The sequence below is a fragment of the Heterodontus francisci genome, chromosome 1, assembly GCF_036365525.1.
Source record: "Heterodontus francisci isolate sHetFra1 chromosome 1, sHetFra1.hap1, whole genome shotgun sequence".
Classification (NCBI taxonomy): Eukaryota; Metazoa; Chordata; class Chondrichthyes; order Heterodontiformes; family Heterodontidae; genus Heterodontus; species Heterodontus francisci.
Window position 1 is genome coordinate 6,918,626 of NC_090371.1, and position 20,065 is coordinate 6,938,690.

A 20,065-nucleotide genomic window follows, 5' to 3' on the forward strand; every position below is an offset into this window, starting at 1 on the left:
AGAGAGTGAATGGTGAAGCCGAATCAGCCCAGGCTGCACAATGTGAAATGTTTGACTCGTGTGAAACAAACAGATAAAGGACCAAGACTGGAGACATCTGTTGTGAGCACTGATAAGACTAGAACTGTGAATTCATAAGAACATATGATCAATTATCCATTGTTTGACCATATTGTGTGACAAGAACAGTATATAAGTTTTGTATCTTTGAGTGTAAAATCAGAGTACTATCTCGGACTGCCCTTGGTGGTCTCTCCGTGCGTACCCTTAAATAAATGATCAAATCCTCGTGTGGTGATTGAGTTGTCCCACAACAGTCAGTAAGCACCACTTGATAGCGTTGTTAACAACATATTCAATCACTTTGTGAAAGAGTAGACTAATGGGACAGGAATTCACCAGATTGGATTTGTTCTGCTTTAAACGATGGTATGACTGTTAGCAGTCCTCCTAAGACTGTAGCTAATAAGGAATGGAAAACAATGGTCAGAGCTTTGCTATTGCTTCCCTTAGCAATCTGGGTCACATTTCATCAGGTCTGGTGATTTAGCTATTTTAAAAGGTGATAAACACCTTAATATTTCCTCCCTCACTATTTATCCCATCCAATATTTAACACTCCTCCTTAATGAGGAGGAGTGCTTCATTCTCCTCTTTTGTGAAAACAGGCACAGAGGATTCATTAAGAACAATGTCCACGTCTTCCACCTGCACATACAAGTTACCTTTCTGTTCTCTAATTGGCCCTCCTCTTTCCTTAGTTCTCCTCTTGCTCCTAATGTATTTAGAAAACATCTTTGGGCGGAAGCAGCAGGTTGGGTTGAGTTAATGTGATCAGACTGTGGAACGTTATCAGATTAATTACCTGCGGCAGGACGGCTACACTCCGTTTCCGTTTCCCTGATAAGATTTGTGGGAATACAAACTTGTAATCCTTCAGTTCTTCAAAAAGCTTTTCCTGGCGAGATCGATAACCTGCTTAAAACAGAGATTTAATGGCATTTCAACAAAGGTCAGTGCACAGTGTTTGCATTATTTAACATGCTGCACAGTTACAGTCTGTAAAACTGACTTCTCCCAGCACCAGCAGACCCCAGAACTAGGATCTGCCATCACCAACAAACTCCAGCACTGGGATCTGCCAGTATGAGTAGGTGCCAGGCCCAACAGATTCCAGAAATGGGATCTCCAGTGTGAGTGGACCCAGCATTGGGATCACCCACCACCAGCAGACTCCAGAAATGGAACTTGCAGTGTGAGTAGACCCAAGTAGTGTGAACCTTCAGTACCCAAGCACTGGATCCCTCAACACCAGCAGACCCTGGCACAAGGAATTCTGAGCATCAGCACCACTAGGAACTACCAGTACCAGCAGGCCCCAGTAGTGGAATTCTTCAGCACCAATGACCCTAACAGTAGTTTCCGTGAAGGAAGGTCATTGATGAAGCAGCTGAAGATGGTTGGGCCTAGGACACTACCCTGAGGGACTCCTGCAGTGATGTCCTGGGGCTGAGATGATTGGCCTCCAACAACCACAACCAATTAAGTGGCATAATCTGCAGGGCTAGGGACCAAATGCTGGGAGGTGGTGTTAGAATAGGTGGATTATTTTTTGGCCAGCACAGACACGATGGGCCAAGTGGATTCTTTCTGTGCCTTAAACTTTCTATGATTCGATGAACCATCTTCCATTGGGATAGGTATGACGCCAACCAGTGGAGAGCTTTTACCTTGATTCCCTTCAGTTAAATAGTAAAATGGTGGTAAAAGGAAAAGTGGGCCAACTGGGGAGCAGAGGAACATCCGAATTGGAAGCAGAAGTAGGCCATTCGGCCCCTCTAGCCTGCTCCGCCATTCAATAAGATCATGGCTGATCTGTTTGTGTCTCGAATTCCACATTTCCATCTACCCCCGATAATCTTTGATTCCCTTGCCTAGCAAAAATCTATCTACCTCCGTCTTAAAATTGGCCATTCGCAATTGCCCCTAGTATAGGTAGGTGGTAGGGAAATATAGGGACAGGTGGGGATGTGGTAGGAATATGGAATTAGTGTAGGATTAGGGTGGTTGATGGTCAGCACAGACCCGGTGGGCCGAAGGGCCTGTTTCAGTGCTGTATCTCTAAACTAAACTAAACTATACTAAACAGACCCCGCCTCCACCACCTTCTGAGGCAGAGTGTTCCAAAGTTACACAACCCTCTGAGAGAAAACATTTCTGTCCCAAAAGGGCGACCCCTAATTTTCAAATAGTGCCCCCTCGTTCAGGACTCACCCACATTCACCCTGTCAAGACCATTCAGGATCTTATATATTTCAATCAAGCCTTCTTTATTTCTTGCTGTAGCTGCTTACTATCTTCTTGTGACTCGTCTAGAACACCTAGATCCCTCTGCACCTCGGAGTTCTTCACTCACTCTCCGTTTAAGTAATACTCTGCTTTTTTATTCAACCTGCTAAAGTGAACAGTTTCACATTTTCCCACACTATACTCCATCTGACAGATTTTTGCTCAATCACTCAACCTATCTATAAGAACATAAGAACTAGGAGCAGGAGTAGGCAATTCAGCCCCTCGAGCCTGCTCCCCATTCAATACGATCATGGCTGATCTCATCTCGGCCTCAACTCCACTTTCCTGCCCGTTCTCCATAACCCTTCAACCCATTACTAATTAAAAATCTGTATCTCCTCCTTAAATTTACTCAATGTCCGGGCATCCACCGCACTCTGTGATAGTGAATTCCACAGACTCACGACCCTTTGAGAGAAGTAATTTCTCCTCATCTCTGTTGGTTAGCCAATCCTCTATCCAAGCTAATAAATTGCCCATAACCCCATGTGATCTTACCTTGTGTATTAACCTTTTGTGCGGCACCTTATCAAATGCCTTCTGGAAGTCCAGATATACTACATCTACAGGATCCCCATTATCCACTTTACTTGTTACAGCTTCGAAGAACTCTAGCAAATTAGTCAAACACGATTTACCTTTCATAATCATTTAAAACCTTATCTATGTCCTCCAGCCCCACACACAGATTGCCACTTTGGTCCCTAATGGGCCCTACTCTTTCTCTGGTTATCCTCTTACCCTTAATATACTTATAAAACGCCTTAAGATTTTCCTTTATCTTGCCCGCCAATGTTTTTCTTGTCGCCTCTTCGCTCCCCTAATGACTTTTTTAAGTACCCCCCTACACTGAAAACAGTGGAGGCACTAGAGGAGTATAGAAAGTGTGGGGGGTACTTAAAAAAGTCATTAAGAGAGCAAAGAGGTTTTAAATGATTTCTTTTCATCTGTGTTCACTATGGAGAAGGACGATGTAGGTGTAGAGAGGGAGGGGGATTGTGATATACTTGAACATATTAGCATTGAAAGGGAGGAAGTATTAGCTGTTTTAGCGGGCTTAAAAGTGGATAAATCCCCAGGCCCAGATGAGATGTATTCCAGGCTGTTATGTGAGGCAAGGGAGGAGATAGCAGGGGCTTTGACACAAATTTTCAAATCCTCTCTGGCCACAGGAGAGGTGCCAGAGGACTGGAGGACAGCAAATGTGGTACCATTATTCAAGAATGGTAGCAGGGATAAACCAGGTAATTACAGGCCGGTGAGTCTAACATCAGTGGTTGGGAAACTATTGGAAAACATTCTGAGGGACAGGATTAATCTCCACTTGGAGAGGCAGGGATTAATCAGGCATAGTCAGCATGGCTTTGTCAAGGGGAGATCGTGTCTAACTAACTTTATTGAATTTTTCCAGGAGGTGACTAGATGTGTCGATGAGGGTAAAGCCGTAGATGTAGTCTACATGGACTTTAGTGAAGCTTTTGATAAGGTCCCGCATGGGAGATTGGTTAAGAAGGTAAGAGCCCATGGGATCCAGGGCAATTTGGCAAATTGGATCCAAAATTGGTTTAGTGGCAGGAGGCAGGGGGGTGACGGTCGAGGGTTGTTTTTGCGAGTGGAAGCCTGTGACCACTGGTGTACCACAGGGATCGGTGCTGGGATCCTTGCTGTTTGTAGTGTACATTAATGATTTAGATGTGAATATAGGAGGTATGATCAATAAGTTTGCAGATGACACGAAAATTCGTGGTGTCGTAAATAGTGAGGAGGAAATCCTTAGATTACAGGCCGATAAAGATGGGCGGAGCAGTGGCAAATGGAATTTAATTCTGAGAAGTGTGAGGTGATGCATTTTGGGAGGACTAACAAGGCAAGAGAATATACAATGGATGGTAGGACCCTCGGAAGTACAGAGGGTCAGAGGGACCTTGAAGTACTTATCCATAGATCACTGAAGGCAGCAGCACAGGTAGATAAGGTGGTTAGGAAGGCATATGGAATATTTGCCTTTATTAGCCAAGGCATAAAATATAAGAGCGAGGAGGCAGGGAGGCGGTGGTGTAGTGGTATTGTCACTGGACTATTAGCCCAGAGACCCAGGGTATTGCTCTGGGAACCTGGGTTCAAATCCCACCACAGCAGAAGGTGGAATTTGAATTCAATTAATAAATATGGAATTAAAAGCTAGTCTAATGATGGCCATGAAACCATTGTCGATTGTTGTAAAAAACCCATCTGGTTCACTAATGTCCTTTCGGGGAGGAAATCTGCTGTCCTTACCTGGTCTGGCCTACATGTGACTCCAGACCCACAGCAATGTGGTTGACTCTTACATGCCCTCTGAAATGGCCTAGCAAGCCACTCAGTTGTATCTAACTGCTACAAAGCCTAATAAAAGGAATGAAACCGGATGGACCACCCGGCATCGACCTAGGCATCCGAAACGACAACGGCAAACCCAGCCCTGTCGACACTGCAAAGTCCTCCTTAATAACATCTGGGAGCTTGTGCCAAAGTTGGGAGAGCTGTCCCACAGACTAGTCAAGCAACAGCCTGACATAGTCATACTCACGGAATCATACCTGACAGACAATGTCCCTGACACTGCCATCACCATCCCCGGTTATGTCCTGTTCCACCAGCAGGACAGACCCAGCAGAGGTGGTGGCACAGTGGTATATAGTAGGGAGGGTGTTGTCCTGGGAGTCCTCAACATCGACTCCGGACCCCATGAAGTCTCATGGCATCAGATCAAACATGGACAAGGAAACCTCCACCTGATTACCACCTACCGCCCTCCCTCAGCTGATGGGTCAGTACTCCTCCATGTTGAACAGCACTTGGAGGAAGCACTGAGGGTGGCGAGGGCACAAAACATACTCTGGGTGGGGGGCTTCAATGTCCATCACCAATAGTGGCTCGATAGCAGCACTACTGACCGAGCTGGCCGAGTCCTAAAGGACATGGCTGCTAGACCGGGTATGCGGCAGGTGGTGAGGGAACCAACATGAGGGGAAAACACACTTGACCTCGTCCTCACCAATCTGCCTTCCGCAAATGCATCTGTCCACAACAGTATTGATAGGAGTGACCACCGCACAGTCGTTGTAGAGACGAAGTCCCGCCTTCACATTGAGGATACTGTCCTTCGTGTTGTGTGGCACTATCACAGTGCTAAATGGGATAGATTTCGATCAGCAGCAGCAGAATTGTACTCAACCACAATCTGTACCCTCATGGCCCGGCATATTCCCCACTCTACCATTACCATCAAGCCAGGAGACCAATCCTGGTTCAATGAAGAGGGCAGGAGGGCATGCCAGGAGCAGCACCAGGCATACCACAAATTGAGGTGTCAACCTGGTGAAGCTACAACACAGGACTATCTGCGTGCCAAACTGCGTCAGCAGCAAGCGATAGACAGAGCTAAGCGATCCCATAACCAGCGGATCAGATCTAAGCTCTGCAGTCCTGCCACATCCAGCCGTGAATAGTGGTGGACAATGAAACAATTAACTGGAGGAGGTGGCTCCACAAATATCCCTATCCTCAATGATGGGGGAGCCCAGCACATCAGTGCGAAAGATAAGGCTGAAGCATTTGCAACAATCTTCAGCCAGAAGTGCAGAGTTGATGATCCATCTCGGCCTCCTCCTGCAGTCCCCAGCATCACAGATGCCAGACTTCAGCCAATTCAATTAACTCCGCGTGATATCAAGAAACGACTGAAGGCACTGGATGCTGCAAAGGCTATGGGTCCTGACAATATTCCGGCAATAGTACTGAATACCTGTGCTTCAGAACTTGCCGCGCCCCTAGCCAAGCTGTTCCAGTACACTGGCATCTACCTGGCAATGTGGAAAATTGCCCAGGTATGTCCTGTACACAAAAGGCAGGACAAGTCCAACCCGGCCAATTACCGCCCAATCAGCCTACTCTCAATCATCAGTAAAGTGATGGAAGGTGTCATCAACAGTGCCATCAAACGGCACTTGCTTAGCAATAACCTGCTCAGTGATACTCAGTTTGGGTTCCGCCAGAGCCACTCAGCTCCTGACCTCATGACAGCCTTGGTTCAAACATGGACAAAAGAGCTGAACTCAAGAGGTGAGGTGAGAGTGACTACCCTTGACATCAAGGCAGCATTTGACCGAGTATGGCATCAAGGAGCCCGGGCAAAACTGAGGTCAATGGGAATCAGGGGGAAAAGCCCTCCGCTGGCTGGGGTCATACCTAGCGCAAAGGAAGATGCTTGTGGTTGTTGGAGGTCAATCATCTGAGCTCCAGGACATCACTGCAGGAGTTATCAGGGTAGTGTCCTAGGCCCAACCATCTTCAGCTGCTTCATCAATGACCTTCCTTCAATCATAAGGTCAGAAGTGGGATGTTCGCTGATGATTGCACAATGTTCAGCACCATTCATGACTCCTCAGATACTGAAGCAGTCCGTGTAGAAATGCAGCAAGACCTGGACAATATCCAGGCTGGGCTGATAAGTGGCAAGTAACATTCGTGCCACACAAGTGCCAGGCACTGACCATCACCAACAAGAGAGAATCTAACCATCTCCCCTTGACATTCAACATTTAAGTGGTCATTTAAGTGGTCATTGGATAGACATATGGATGAAAATGGAATAGTGTAGGTCAGATGGTTTCACAGGTCGGCGCAACATCGAGGGCCGAAGGGCCTGTACTGCGCTGTAATGTTCTAATTCTAATTCTAACAGCATTACCATCGCTGAATCCCCCACTATCAAAATCTTAGGGGCTACCATTGACCAGAAACTGAACTGGAGCAGCCATATAAATACCATGGCTACAAGAGCAGGTCAGAGGCTAGGGATCCTGAGGCGAGTAACTCACCTCCTGACACCCCAAAGCCTGTCCACCATCTCCAAGGCACAGGTCAGGAGTGTGATGGAATACTCTCCACTTGCCTGGATGGGTGCAGCTCCAACAACACTCAAGAAGCTCGACACCATCCAGGACAAAGCAGCCCACTTGATTGGCACCCCATCTACAAACATTCACTCCCTCCACCACCGATGCACAATCGCAGCAGTGTGTACCATCTACAAGATGCACTGCAGCAATGCACCAAGGCTCCTTAGACAGCACCTTCCAAACCAGCGACCTCTACCAACTAGAAGGACAAGGGCAGCAAATGCATGGGAACACCACCACCTGCAAGTTCCCCTCCAAGTCACACACCATCCTGACTTGGAACTATATCATCGTTCCTTCACTGTCGCTGGGTCAAAATCCTGGAACTCCCTTCCTAACAGCACTGTGGGTGTACCTACCCCAAATGGACTGCAGTGGTTCAAGAAGGCAGCTCACCACCACCTTCTCAAGGGCAATTAGGGATGGGCAATAAATGCTGGCCTAGCCAGCGATGCCCACATTCCATGAATGATTATAAAAACCTCAAGCTCCTGATTTAATTACAGCTCTGGTTCAAATATGGACAAAAGAGCTGAACTCAAGAGGTGAGGTGAGAAGGACTGCTCTTGATATCAAGGCGGCATTTGATTGAGTATGGAATCAAAGAGCCCGAGCAAAACTGGAGTGAATGGAAATCAGGGGAAAACTCTCCGCTGGTTGGAGTCATACCTAGCGCAAAGGAAGATGGTTGTGATTGTTGGAGGTCAATCATCTCAGTCCCAGGATATCACTGCAGGAGTTCCTCAGGGTAGTGTCCTAGGCCCAACCATCTTCAGCTGCTTCATCAATGACCTTCCTTCAATCATAAGGTCAGAAGTGGGGATGTTCGCTGATGATTGCACAATGTTCAGCAACAATCGCGACTCCTCAGATACTGAAGCAGTCTGTGTAGAAATGCAGCAAGACTTGGACAATATCCAGGCTTGGGCTGATAAGTGGCAAGTAACATTCATGCACACAGGTGCCGGGCAATGAACATCTCCAAAAAGAATCTAACCATCTCCCCTTGACATTCAATGGCATTACCATCGCTGAATCCCCCACTATCAACATCCTGGGAGTTGCCATTGACCAGAAACTGAACTGGAGTAGCCATATAAATACTGTGGCTACCAGAGCAGGTCAGAGGCTAAGAATCCTGTGGAGAGTAACTCACCTCCTGACTCCCCAAAGCCTGTCTCCCATCTACAAGGCACAAGTCAGGAGTGTGATGGAATACTCTCCACTTGCCTGGATGGGTGCAGCTCCAACAACACTCAAGAAGCTCAACACCATCCAGGACAAAGCAACCTGCTTGATTGGCACCCCATCTACAAACATTCACTCCCTCCACCACCGACGCACAGTGGCAGCAGTGTGTACCATCTACAAGATGCACTGCAGGAATTCACCAAGACTCCTTGGACAGCACCTTCCAAATCCACGATTTCTATCAACTAGAAGGACAAGGGCAGCAGATGCATGGGAACACCACCACCTGCAAGTTCCCCTCCAAGTCACACACCATCCTGACTTGGAACTATATCACCGTTCCTTCACTGTCGTTGGGTCAATATCCTGGAACTCCCTTCCTAACAGCACTATGGGTGTACCTACCCGACAGGGACTGCAGCGGTTCAAGAAGGCGGTTTACCACCACCTTTTTATGGGCATTTAAAGATGGGCAATAAATGCTGGCCTGGTCAGCGATGCCCATATCCCCATAAGCAAATAAAAAAAAGAGTGGTTAGGATTTGAAATCCACTTCCTTACAGGGTGATAGATATTGATTCAATAATAGCCTTCATAATTGAATAAATACTTAAAGGAGATAAAAATTGCAGGGATATGGGAAAGGAGCGGCATAGTGGGACGAACTGATTGTTCTTTAGTCGAGCTTGCATCAACCCGATGGGCCAAATGGCCTCCTCTGTGCTGTACGACTCGATGTGATTCTATGAATATCTTTCTACTCCAACAGAAACAGTCTTATTCTCCCAAATCTCTTTTCATGATTGCAGTTTTACATCTTTGGCATCATCCTGATGAAACTACAATGTAAGATATGGCATTATAGTGGAAAATTGACAATTAAAAAATGTAAAATAAATGAGATACGATTGGAGAATTGGACTGACTGGAGACAGTCAGCAGTTATGCAATGGTTTCTTCTGTGCTGTAATATTGTTTGATTCTCATACTCTATCACTCCTGTACCCCACTCTGTTATTGTATCACTCCCATACCCCATTCAGTTACTGTAACATTCCCATACCCCACTCTCAATTACTGTCCCAATCTCACGTGTTATACCCCCTAAACAATGCCAGTGCCGTACCAAGACCATTTCTTCATTGTAGTATTTTCAGCATTTCAATATTTCCAATTTTCTCAGTATTTATTGACATATAGATGCACTGAGGCTAAAACTGTCACTGTTCTTCCTCACCTGAAGCAGTTATTTGTCCATTTGCAGTAGCTCCTTTAATCTCCGTGTCCCACTCAGCTCCTGGTGAATGACCGGGGACTTTTAACAATGTCCCGCTTCTGAGACCCATCACATGGTCACCAGTTGTCTCTTCATTCTCTGCTGCTGAAAGACTTAAAACCTGGCACCAGATCAGAAATACCAAACACACATTGCTGCCAAACATTGTGAATAATCACAACCCGTTGTTCTCCAACTCAAAGTTCTCTCCCTTTATTAACACACTTTCCTCTGTCTGTCCTCCTCGTCAATCTCCTTTCCCCTCGAGTTCCTCTGTCTTTCGCGCTGTCAATCTGTCTCTGTCTCAGTTTGTTTTTGAATCTGTGTCAGTCAGTAATTCATGTGAGAAGTAACTTTGTAACCGCCCCAGCCTTACCCAGGAAGTAGGAGGAGGAAGTGTAACACGGAAACCCTGAACAATTTGGGAACAAGACCAAGTTCTTTCAAAGAGTTGATATAGGCGCGATGGGCTGAATAGCTGTAAAATTCTATGATTCTATGAAAGGGAAGTGCTGAGCCTCCTTTGAAGGGAGAGGTGTATGTAACTCTGAAATTCAACCCCTCCCACTCCACCATCACTGGCAGAATCTTCAGCTGTCACACCCCTCATTCTGGAACATTCTCCCCATTCTCCTGCCTGGCTGCTCCTCTGCCCAACAGAAAAACCCTTCTCATAACCTCCCTTTCTGACTATTCTTGTTTGCAATTCCCATGACTTTTCTCCCACTTTCTGCTGACTGATGTATATTGCTGTGTGAAACCCTGTGGGACATACTGTTATATCAGAGAGCAGTGCGGTACAGCTTGTCATTTCATTTGGAGATATGCTTCATGTTCAGATGGAGAAAATGACCCAGAATATATGACTGTCTGTTCTCTTCTGTTGGGAATACTGCAGGCATTAGTCTCAGTCCAGAACCGACTGTGTGACATTCAGGAACAAACTCTCTGTTCTGAACAATTTACATTGTCAGTAATTTTTGTTTTTCATGGAATCATAGAATGGATTCCAAAATTTTCTTAACATTTTCCAGAATTTGTATCTTCATCAATTCTGCTCCTCAGCAATCAGTTTGTGAAATCGCACAAACTGCAGTCTACACAATGTTATAAACAGGTCTTTATTCAAATGATTTGCAAAATTAGATTACAGCACAACAACAATTTGCATTTGTGTGCAACATCCCAAGATGTTTCACAAGATGATTATCAAAAAAATTAACACCAAGCCACTTAAGGATACATTCAGGCAGATGATTGAAATATTGGTTAAAGAGGTAGACTTTACAAAGCATCGTAAATGAGGAAAGAAAGGTACAGAGGTTTAGAGAAGGAATTTCAGAGTTCAAAGCCAAGGCAGCTGAAGGCACAATCACCAGTGGTGGAATGATGAAAATCAGGAATGCTCAAGAAGGTAAAACCCTTTTTTATTCTTTCTTGGGATGTGGGCGTCGCTGGCAAGGCCAGCATTTGTTGCCCATCCCTAATTCACTTGAGAAGGTGGTGGTGAGCCACTGTCTTGAACTGCTACAGTCCACATGGTATAGGCAGACTCACAGTGCTGTCAGCTTTTTGACCCAGCGACAGTGAAGGAACGGCGATATAATTCCAAATCAGGATGGTGTGTGGCTTGGACGGGAACTTGCAGGTGGTGGTGTTCCCATGCATCTGCTGCCCTTGTCCTTCTAGGTGGTAGAGGTCGCGGGTTTGGAAGGTGCTGTTGAAGGAGCCTTGGTGAGTTGTTACAGTGCATCTTATAGATGGTACACACTGCTGCCACTGTGCGTCGGTGGTGGAGGGAGTGAATGTTTAATGTGGTGGATGGGGTGCCAATCAAGTTGACTGCTTTACCAGGTGTCGTGCTTCATAAGTGTTGTTAGAGGTGCACCTAACCAGGAAGGTGGAGAGTATTCACATCCTGAGTTGTGCCTTGTAGATAGTGGACAGGATTTGGGGAGGCAGGAGTTACTCATCACAGAATTTCCAGCCTTTGACCAGCCCTTGTAGCCACAGAATTTATATGGCCAGTCCAGTTATGTTTCTGGTAAATGGCAACCCCCAGAATGTTGATGGTAGGTGACTCAGCCAGTGAATGTCATGGGGGTATAGTTAGATTATCTCATTAGGGTTGGTCATGGCCTGGCACTTATGTAGCCTGAATGTTACTTGCCATTTATCAAACCAAACCTGAATGCTTTCCGGGTCTTGCTGCATGTGGGCATGGACTGATTCAAAATCTGAAAAGTTACGAACGGTACTGAGCATTATCGGGAGGTTCTGGTGTAGTGGTATTGTTACTGGACTGGTAACAAACAGACCCAGGGTATTGCTCTTTGAATCCAACCACAGGATACAGAGGAGGTTTACCAGGATATTGCCTGGTCTGGAGGGCATTAGCTATGAGGAGAGGTTGGAAAAACTCGGATTGTTTTCACTGGAACGACAGAGGTGGAGGGGCGACATGATAGAGGTTTACAAAGTTATGAGCGGCATGGACAGAGTGGATAGTCAGAAGCTTTTTCCCAAGGTGGAAGAGTCAGTTACTGGGGGACATAGGTTTAAGGTGAGAGGGGCAAAGTTTAGAGGGGATGTGCGAGGCAAGTTTTTTACACAGAGGGTGGTGAGTGCCTGGAACTTGCTGCCAGGGGAGGTGGTGGAAGCAGATACGATAGCGACGTTTAACAGACATCTTGACAAATATATGAATAGGAAGGGAATAGATGGATATGGGCCCCAGAAGTGCAGAAGGTTTTAGTTTAGACAGGCATCAAGATCGGCGCAGGCTTGGAGGGCCGAATGGCCTGTTCCTGTGCTGTACTGTTCTTTGTTCTTTGTTCATAGCAAAAGGAGGAATTTGAATTCAATTAACTACTTCAATTTAAAAAGAAAATCAGGAATTCTGGAGTTAAGAAGCTAATCTAATAACAGCCAGGAAACCATTCTCAGTTGTTGTAAAAACCTTTCAGGAAAGGAAATATGTTGGCCGACATGTGACTCCAGACTCACAGCAATGTGGTTGACTCTTAAATACCCTCTGAAATGGCCTAGCAAGTCATCCAGTTGTATCTAACAGCTGTGAAGTCGATAAAAAAGAATGAAACCAGACAGACCACCTGGCATTGACCGAGGCACCGACAGCGGCAAACCCAGCCCTGTCGACCCTGCAAAGTCCTCCTTACTAACATCTGGGGGTTTGTGCCAAAGTTGGGAGAGCTGTCCCACAGACTAGTCAAGCAACAGCCTGACATAGTCATACTCATGGAATCATAACTTACAGACCTCGTCCCAGACTCTGCCATCACCATCCCCAGGTATGTCCTGTCCCGGCAGGACAGACCCAACAGAGGTGGTGGCACAGTGGTATACAGTAGGGAGGGAGTTGCCCTGGGAGTCCTCAACATCGACTCCAGACCCCATGAAGTCTTATGGCATCAGGTCAAACATGGGCAAGGAAACCCCATGCTGATTACCACCCTCCCTCAGCTGATGACTCAGTAGTCCTCCATGTTGAACAGCACTTGGAGCAAGCAATGAAGGTGGCAAGGGCACAGAATGTACTCTGGGTGGGGGACTTCAATGTCCATCACCAAAAGTGGCTCGGTAGCACCACTGCTAACCGAGCTGGCCGAGTCCTAAAGGACATAGCTGCTAGACTGGATCTGCGACAGATGGTGAGGGAACCACCAAGAGGGGAAAACAAACTTGACCTCGTCCTCACCAATCTGCCTGCCGCAGATGCATCTGTCCATGACAGTAGTGGTAGGAGTGACCACCGCACAGTCCTTGTGGAGACAACGTCCTGTCCTCACATTGAGGATACCCTCCATCGTGTTGTGTGGCACTATCACTGTGCTAAATGGGATAGATTTCGAACAGATCTAGCAATGCAAAACTGGGCATCCATGAGGCGCTGTGGGCCATCAGCAGTAGCAGAATTGTACTCAACCACAATCTGTAACCTCATGGCCCAGCATATCCCCCACTCTACCATTACCAACAAGCCGGGAGACCAACCCTGGTTCAATGAAGAGTGCAGGAGGGCATGCCAGGAGCAGCACCAGGCATACCTCAAAATGAGGTGTCAACCTGATGAAGCTAAACACAGGACTATTTCCTGGCCAAACTGCGTAAGCAGCATGCGATAGACCGAGCTAAGTGATCCCATAAACAAGGGATCAGATTGAAGCTCTGCAGTCCTGCCACATCCAGCCATGAATGGTGGTGGACAATTAAACAATTAACTGGAGGAGGTGGCTCCACAAATATCCCCATCCTCAATGATGGGGGAGCCCAGCACATCAGTGCGAAAGATAAGGCTGAAGCATTTGCAACAATCTTCAGCCAGAAGTGCAGAGTTGATGATCCATCTCGGCCTCCTCCTGAAGTCCCCAGCATCACAGATGCCAGACTTCAGCCAATTCAATTCACTCTGCATGATATCAAGAAATGACTGAAGGCACTGGATACTGCAAAGGCTATGGGTCCTGACAATATTCTGGCAATAGTACTGAAGACCTGTGCTCCAGAATTTGCCGCGCCCCAAGCCAAGCTGTTCCAGTACAGCTACAACACTGGCATCTACTCTGCAATGTGGAAAATTGCCCAGCTATGTCCTGTACACAAAATGCAGGACAAGTCCAACCCGGCCATTTACAGCCCCATCAGCCTACTCTCTATCATCAGTAAAGTGATGGAAGGTGTCATCAACAGTGCCATCAAGTGGTACTTGCTCAGTAATAACCTGCTCAGTGCCACTCAGCGTCACTCAGCTCCTGACCTCATTACAGCCATGATTCAAACATGGACAAAAGAGCTGAACTCAAGAGGTGAGAGTGACTGCCCTTGACATCAAGGCAGCATTTGACTGAGTATGGCATCAAGGAGCCCGAGCAAAACTGGAATCAATGGGAATCGGGGGGAAACTCTCTGCTTGTTGGAGTCATATCTAGCTCAAAGGAAGATGGTTGTGGTTGTTGGAGGTCAATCATCTGAGCTCCAGGACATCACTGCAGGAGTTCCTCAGGGTAGTGTCCTAGGTCCAACCATCTTCAGCTGTTTCATCAATGACCTTCCTTCAATCATAAGGTCAGAAGTGGGGATGTTCGCTGATGATTGCACAATGTTCAGCACCATTCATGACTCCTCAGATACTGAAGCAGTCCATGTAGAAATGCAGCAAGACTTGGACAATATCCAGGCTTGGGCTGATAAGTGGCAAATAACATTCGCGCCACACAAGTGCCAGGCAATGACCATCACCAACAAGAGAGAATCTAACCATCTCTCCTTGATATGCAACACCATTACCATTGCTGAATTCCCCACTATCAACATCCTGGGGTTTACCATTGACAAGGAACTGAACTGGAGTAGCCATATAAATACCCTGGCTACAAGAGCGGCTCAGATGCTAGCAATCCTGTGGCGAGTAACTCACTTCCTGACTCCCCAAAGCCTGTCCACCATCTACAAGGCACAAGTCAGGAGTGTGATGGAATACTCTCCACTTGCCTGGATGGGTGCAGCTCCAACAACACTCAAGAAGCTCGACACCATCCAGGACAAAGCAGCGTGCTTGATTGGCACCCCATCAACAAACATTCAATCCCTCCACCACCGACGCACAGTGTTAGCAGTGTATACCATCTACAAGATGCACTGCAGCCACTCACCATGGCTCCTTCGACAGCACCTTCCAAACCCGCGACCTCTACCACCTAGAAATACAAGGGCAGCAGATGCATGGGAACACCACCACCTGCAAGTTCCCCTCCAAGTCACACACCATCCTGATTTGGAATTATATCGCCATTCCTTCACTGTCGCTGGGTCAAAATCCTGGAACTCCCTTCCCAACAGCACTGTGGGTCTACCTACCCCAAATGGACTGCAGCGGTTCAAGAAGGCAGCTCACCACCACCTTATCAAGGGCAACTAGGGATGGGCAATAAATGCTGGCCTGGCCAGGATCCCAGGAACTAATTTTTAAAAAAGTAATTTGTGAACATCCCCACTTCTAATCTTATAATGGAGTGAAAGTCATTGATCAAGCAGCTGAAGATCATTGACCCTAGGATACTATCCTGAGGAACTCCTACAGCCAACTCCTGGAGCTGAGCTGATTGGCCTCCAAAAACCACACCCATCTTTCTTTGTGCTCGGTATGACTCCAACCAGTGGAACATTTTCCACCTGACTTCCATCGACTTCAGCATTGCTGAGTCTCCTTGCTGCCACATTCTGTCAAATGCTGCCTTGAATTCACGGGCAGTCACTCTCATCTCACCTGTGGAATTCAGCTCTTTTGTCCTGTTTTGACCAAACAATAATCAGGGGGGAAAAAATCAATAGGTACTCGGAGACATTTGAGTTAATTCAGGATAGCCAGCATGGGTTTGTAAAAGGCAGATCATGCTTGACTAATCTAACTGAATTTTTTGATGAAGTAGCAGAGAAGGTTGATGAAGGGAATGTGGTGGATGTTATTTATATGGATTTTAAGAAAGCATTTGATAACCAGCCTTTTATGTCTTGACTTAACTAAATTCATGTTCCTGGAAAAGGAGGGTCAATGTCCAATTGGATAAAAAATTAGCTCATGGACAAAACACATTGAGTCGTAATAAATAGTTACTTTTCAGACAGGAGGGTAATAGACGATGTTGTTCCCAAAGGGTCAGTGCTCGGACCACTGCTTTTTTTGATGTACATAAATGACTTGGATCGCGGAATAAGAGTGGAATTTCAAAATTTGCCGATGATACCAAACTTGGAGGTGTGGCAAACGGGATGATACAAATCATCTGCAACAGGACAGAGACCAGCAGAATGAGCAGAGAGGTGGCAGATGACATTTAATACAGACAAAATGTGAGGTGATGCATTTTGGCAGAAGGGATAGGAGGAGGTAATGGTGCGGTTCTAAAGAGCGTGCAAGAACAGAGGGACCTGGGGGTGCCTGTCGATGGATCTTTGAAGGGAGCAGGACATATTCAGTGAGGCTTATCAAAGCATACGGGATCTTGAACTTTATAAATAGAGGTATTGGGTATAAAAGCAGGGAAGTTATGCTGAACCTTTATAAAGCTCTGGTTTGACCCCAACTAGAGTATTGCATCCAGTTCTGCAGTCCTGCCACATCCAGTCGTGAATGGTGGTGGACAATTAAACAACTAACTGGAGGAGGAGGCTCCATAAACATCTCATCCTCAATGATGGGGGAGCCCAGCACATCAGGGCAAAAAACAAGGCTGAAGCATTTGCATCCATGTTCAGCCAGAAGTACCGAGTTGATGATCCATCTCGGCCTCCTCCTGAAGTCCCCAGCATCACAGATGCTACACTTCAGGCAATTCGATTCACTCCGCGTGATATCAAGAAATGACTGAAGGCACTGGATACTGCAAAGGCTATGGGCCCTGACAATATTCCGGCAATAGTACTGAAGACCTGTGCTCCAGAATGAGCTGCATCCCTAGCCAAGCTGTTCCAGTACAGCTACAACACTGGCATCTACCCAGCCATGTGGAAAATTGCCCAGGTATGTCCTGTACACAAAAAGCAGAGCAAATCTGACCCAGCCAATTACCACCCCATCAGCCTACTATCAATCATCAGCAAAATGATGGAAGGTTTCATCGACACTTGCTCAGCAATAACCAGCTCACTGACTCTCAGTTTGGGTTCTGTCAGGGTTACTCAGCTCCTGACCTTATTATAGCCTTGGTCCAAGCATGGACAAAGGAGCTGAACTCCAGAGGTGAAGTGAGAGTGACTGCCCTTGATATCAGTGCAGCATTTGACCAAATATGGCATCAAGGGGCCCTAACAAAACTGGAGTCAATGGGGATCAGGAGGAAAACTTTCCACTGGTTGGAGTCTTCATGAGCACAAAGGTTGTAGTTGTCACAGAATCACAGAATAATACAGTGCAGAAGAGGCCCATCGAGCTGCACCGATGCATTAAAGACACCTGACCTGTCTACCTAATCCAGGTACTTTTTAAAGGATGTGAGGCAACCCGCCTCTACCACCCTCCCAGGTAGGGCATTCCAGACCGTCACCACCCTCTGGGTAAAAAAGTTCTTCCTCAAATCCCCCTTAAACCTCCTGCCTCTCACCTTAAACATGTGACCCCTCGTAACTGACCTTTCAACTAAGGGGAACAGCTGCTCCCTATCCACCCTGTCCATGCCCCTCATAATCTTGTACACCTCTATCAGGTCACCCCTCAGTCTTCTCTGCTCCAGTGAAAACAACCCAAGCCCATCCAACCTCTCTTCATAGCTTAAATGTTCCATCCCAGGCAACATCCTGGTGAATCGCCTCTGCACCCCCTCCAATGCAATCACATCCTTTCTATAATGTGGCGACCAGAACTGCACACAGTACACCAGCTGTGGCCTTACCAAAGTTCTATACAACTCCAAATGACCTCCCTGCTTTTGTAATCTATGCCTCGATTGATAAAGGCAAGTGTCCCATATGCCTTTTTCACCACCCTATTAACCTGCCCTTCTGCCTTCAGAGATCGATGGACAAACACGCCAAGGTCCCTTTGTTCCTCGGAACATCCCAGTGTCAGACCATTCATTGAATACTTCCGTGTCACATTACTCCTTCCAAAGTGCATCACCTCACACTTTTCAGGGTGAAATTCCATCTGCCACTTTTCTGCCCATTTGACCATCCCGTCTATATCTTCCTGTAACCCAAGACACTCCACCTCACTGTTAACCACTCGGCCAATCTTTGTGTCATCCGCGAACGTACTGATCCTACCCCCGACATAGTCATCTATGTCGTTTATATAAATGACAAACAATAGGGGACCCAGCACAGATCCCTGTGGTACGCCACTGGACACTGGCTTCCAGTCACTAAAACAGCCGTCTGTCATCACTCTCTGTCTCCTACAGCTAAGCCAATTTTGAATCCACCTTATCAAGTTACCTTGTACCCCATGTGCATTTGCTTTCTTGATAAGTCTCCCATGTGGGACCTTGTCAAAGGCTTTGCTGAAATCCATGTAAACTACATCAACTGCACTACCCTCATCTACACACCTGGTCACATGCTCAAAAAATTCAATCAAATTTGTTAGGCATGACCTCCCTCTGACAAAGCCATGCTGACTATTCCTAATCAAATTTTGCCTCTCCAAGTGGAGATAGATTCTCTCCTTCAGAATTTTCTCCAATAGTTTCCCTACCACTGACGTGAGACTCACTGGTCTGTAGTTCCCTGGCTTATCTCTACAACCTTTCTTAAATAGTGGGACCACATTAGCTGTTCTCCAGTCCTCTGGCACCTCCCCCGTGGCCAGAGAGGAATTAAAAATTAGGGTCAGAGCCCCTGCAATCTCCACCCTCGCCTCTCACAGCATCCTGGGACACAAATCGTCCAGACTTGGAGATTTGTCCACTTTTAAGCCTTCCAAAATCTCCAATACCTTGTCACTCCCTATGACAATTTGCTCAAGAACCTCACAGTCTCTCTCTCTAAGTTCCATATCTACATCCTCATTCTCTTGGGTGAAGACAGATGTGAAGTATTCATTCAACACCCTCCTCTGGCTCCACCCACAAATTTCCCCCTTGGTCCCTAATGGGTCCCACTCTTTCCCTGGTTATCCTCTTCCCAGTGATATACTTATAGAATATCTTGGGATTTTCCCTACTTTTACCAGCCAAAGCTTTCTCATATCCCCTCTTTGCTTTCCTAATTGCTTTCTTAAGCTCCATCCTACACTTTCTGTACTCCACTAATGCTTCCGTTCATTTGCTCTCCTTGTATTTGCTAAAAGCCTCTCTTTTCCTTTTCATCGTACCCTGAATGTTTCTGGTCATCCATGGTTCTCTGGGCTTGTTGCTCCTACCTGTTACCCTAGAGGGAACATGTTGGGCCTGTACCCTCCCCATTTCCTTTTTGAATGCCCCCCACTGCTCTTCTGTAGATTTCCCGACAAGTAACTCTTTCCAGTCTACCATCACCAGATCCTGTCTTATTTTACTAAAATTCGCTCTCCCCCAATCCAAAACCTTTTTGTGCAACTTGTCTATTTCTTTCTCCATAACAAGCTTAAATTGTACCCTGTTATGGTCACTATCACCAAAATGCGCCCCCACCAACACATCGACCACCTGTCCGGCTTCATTCCCCAGAATTAGGTCCAGCACTGCACCCTCCCTTGTTGGATCCTCTACATATTGAGCTAAAACATTCTCCTGTATACATTTTAAGAACTCCACTCCATCTAAGCCTTTAACACGATGACTATCCCAATTAAGGTTGGAGGCAAATC

General features: G+C 46.5%; 1 protein-coding gene across 1 annotated transcript in view; it reads right to left on the reverse strand.

Moving 5' to 3' along the window:
* Window positions 1–10,121, reverse strand: part of LOC137377644 (disintegrin and metalloproteinase domain-containing protein 12-like) — a 369,827-nt gene extending 359,706 nt beyond the window's left edge. Inside the window, exons 1-2 of the mRNA XM_068047522.1 lie at window positions 9,724–10,121; window positions 866–975 (exon numbers count right to left, since the gene is read on the reverse strand). Of these exons, the coding sequence (XP_067903623.1) occupies window positions 866–975; window positions 9,724–9,928 (315 nt within the window). The 5' untranslated portion in view covers window positions 9,929–10,121. The remainder of the gene's footprint in view (window positions 1–865; window positions 976–9,723) is intronic.
* Between the last annotated feature and the right edge of the window lie 9,944 nt (window positions 10,122–20,065).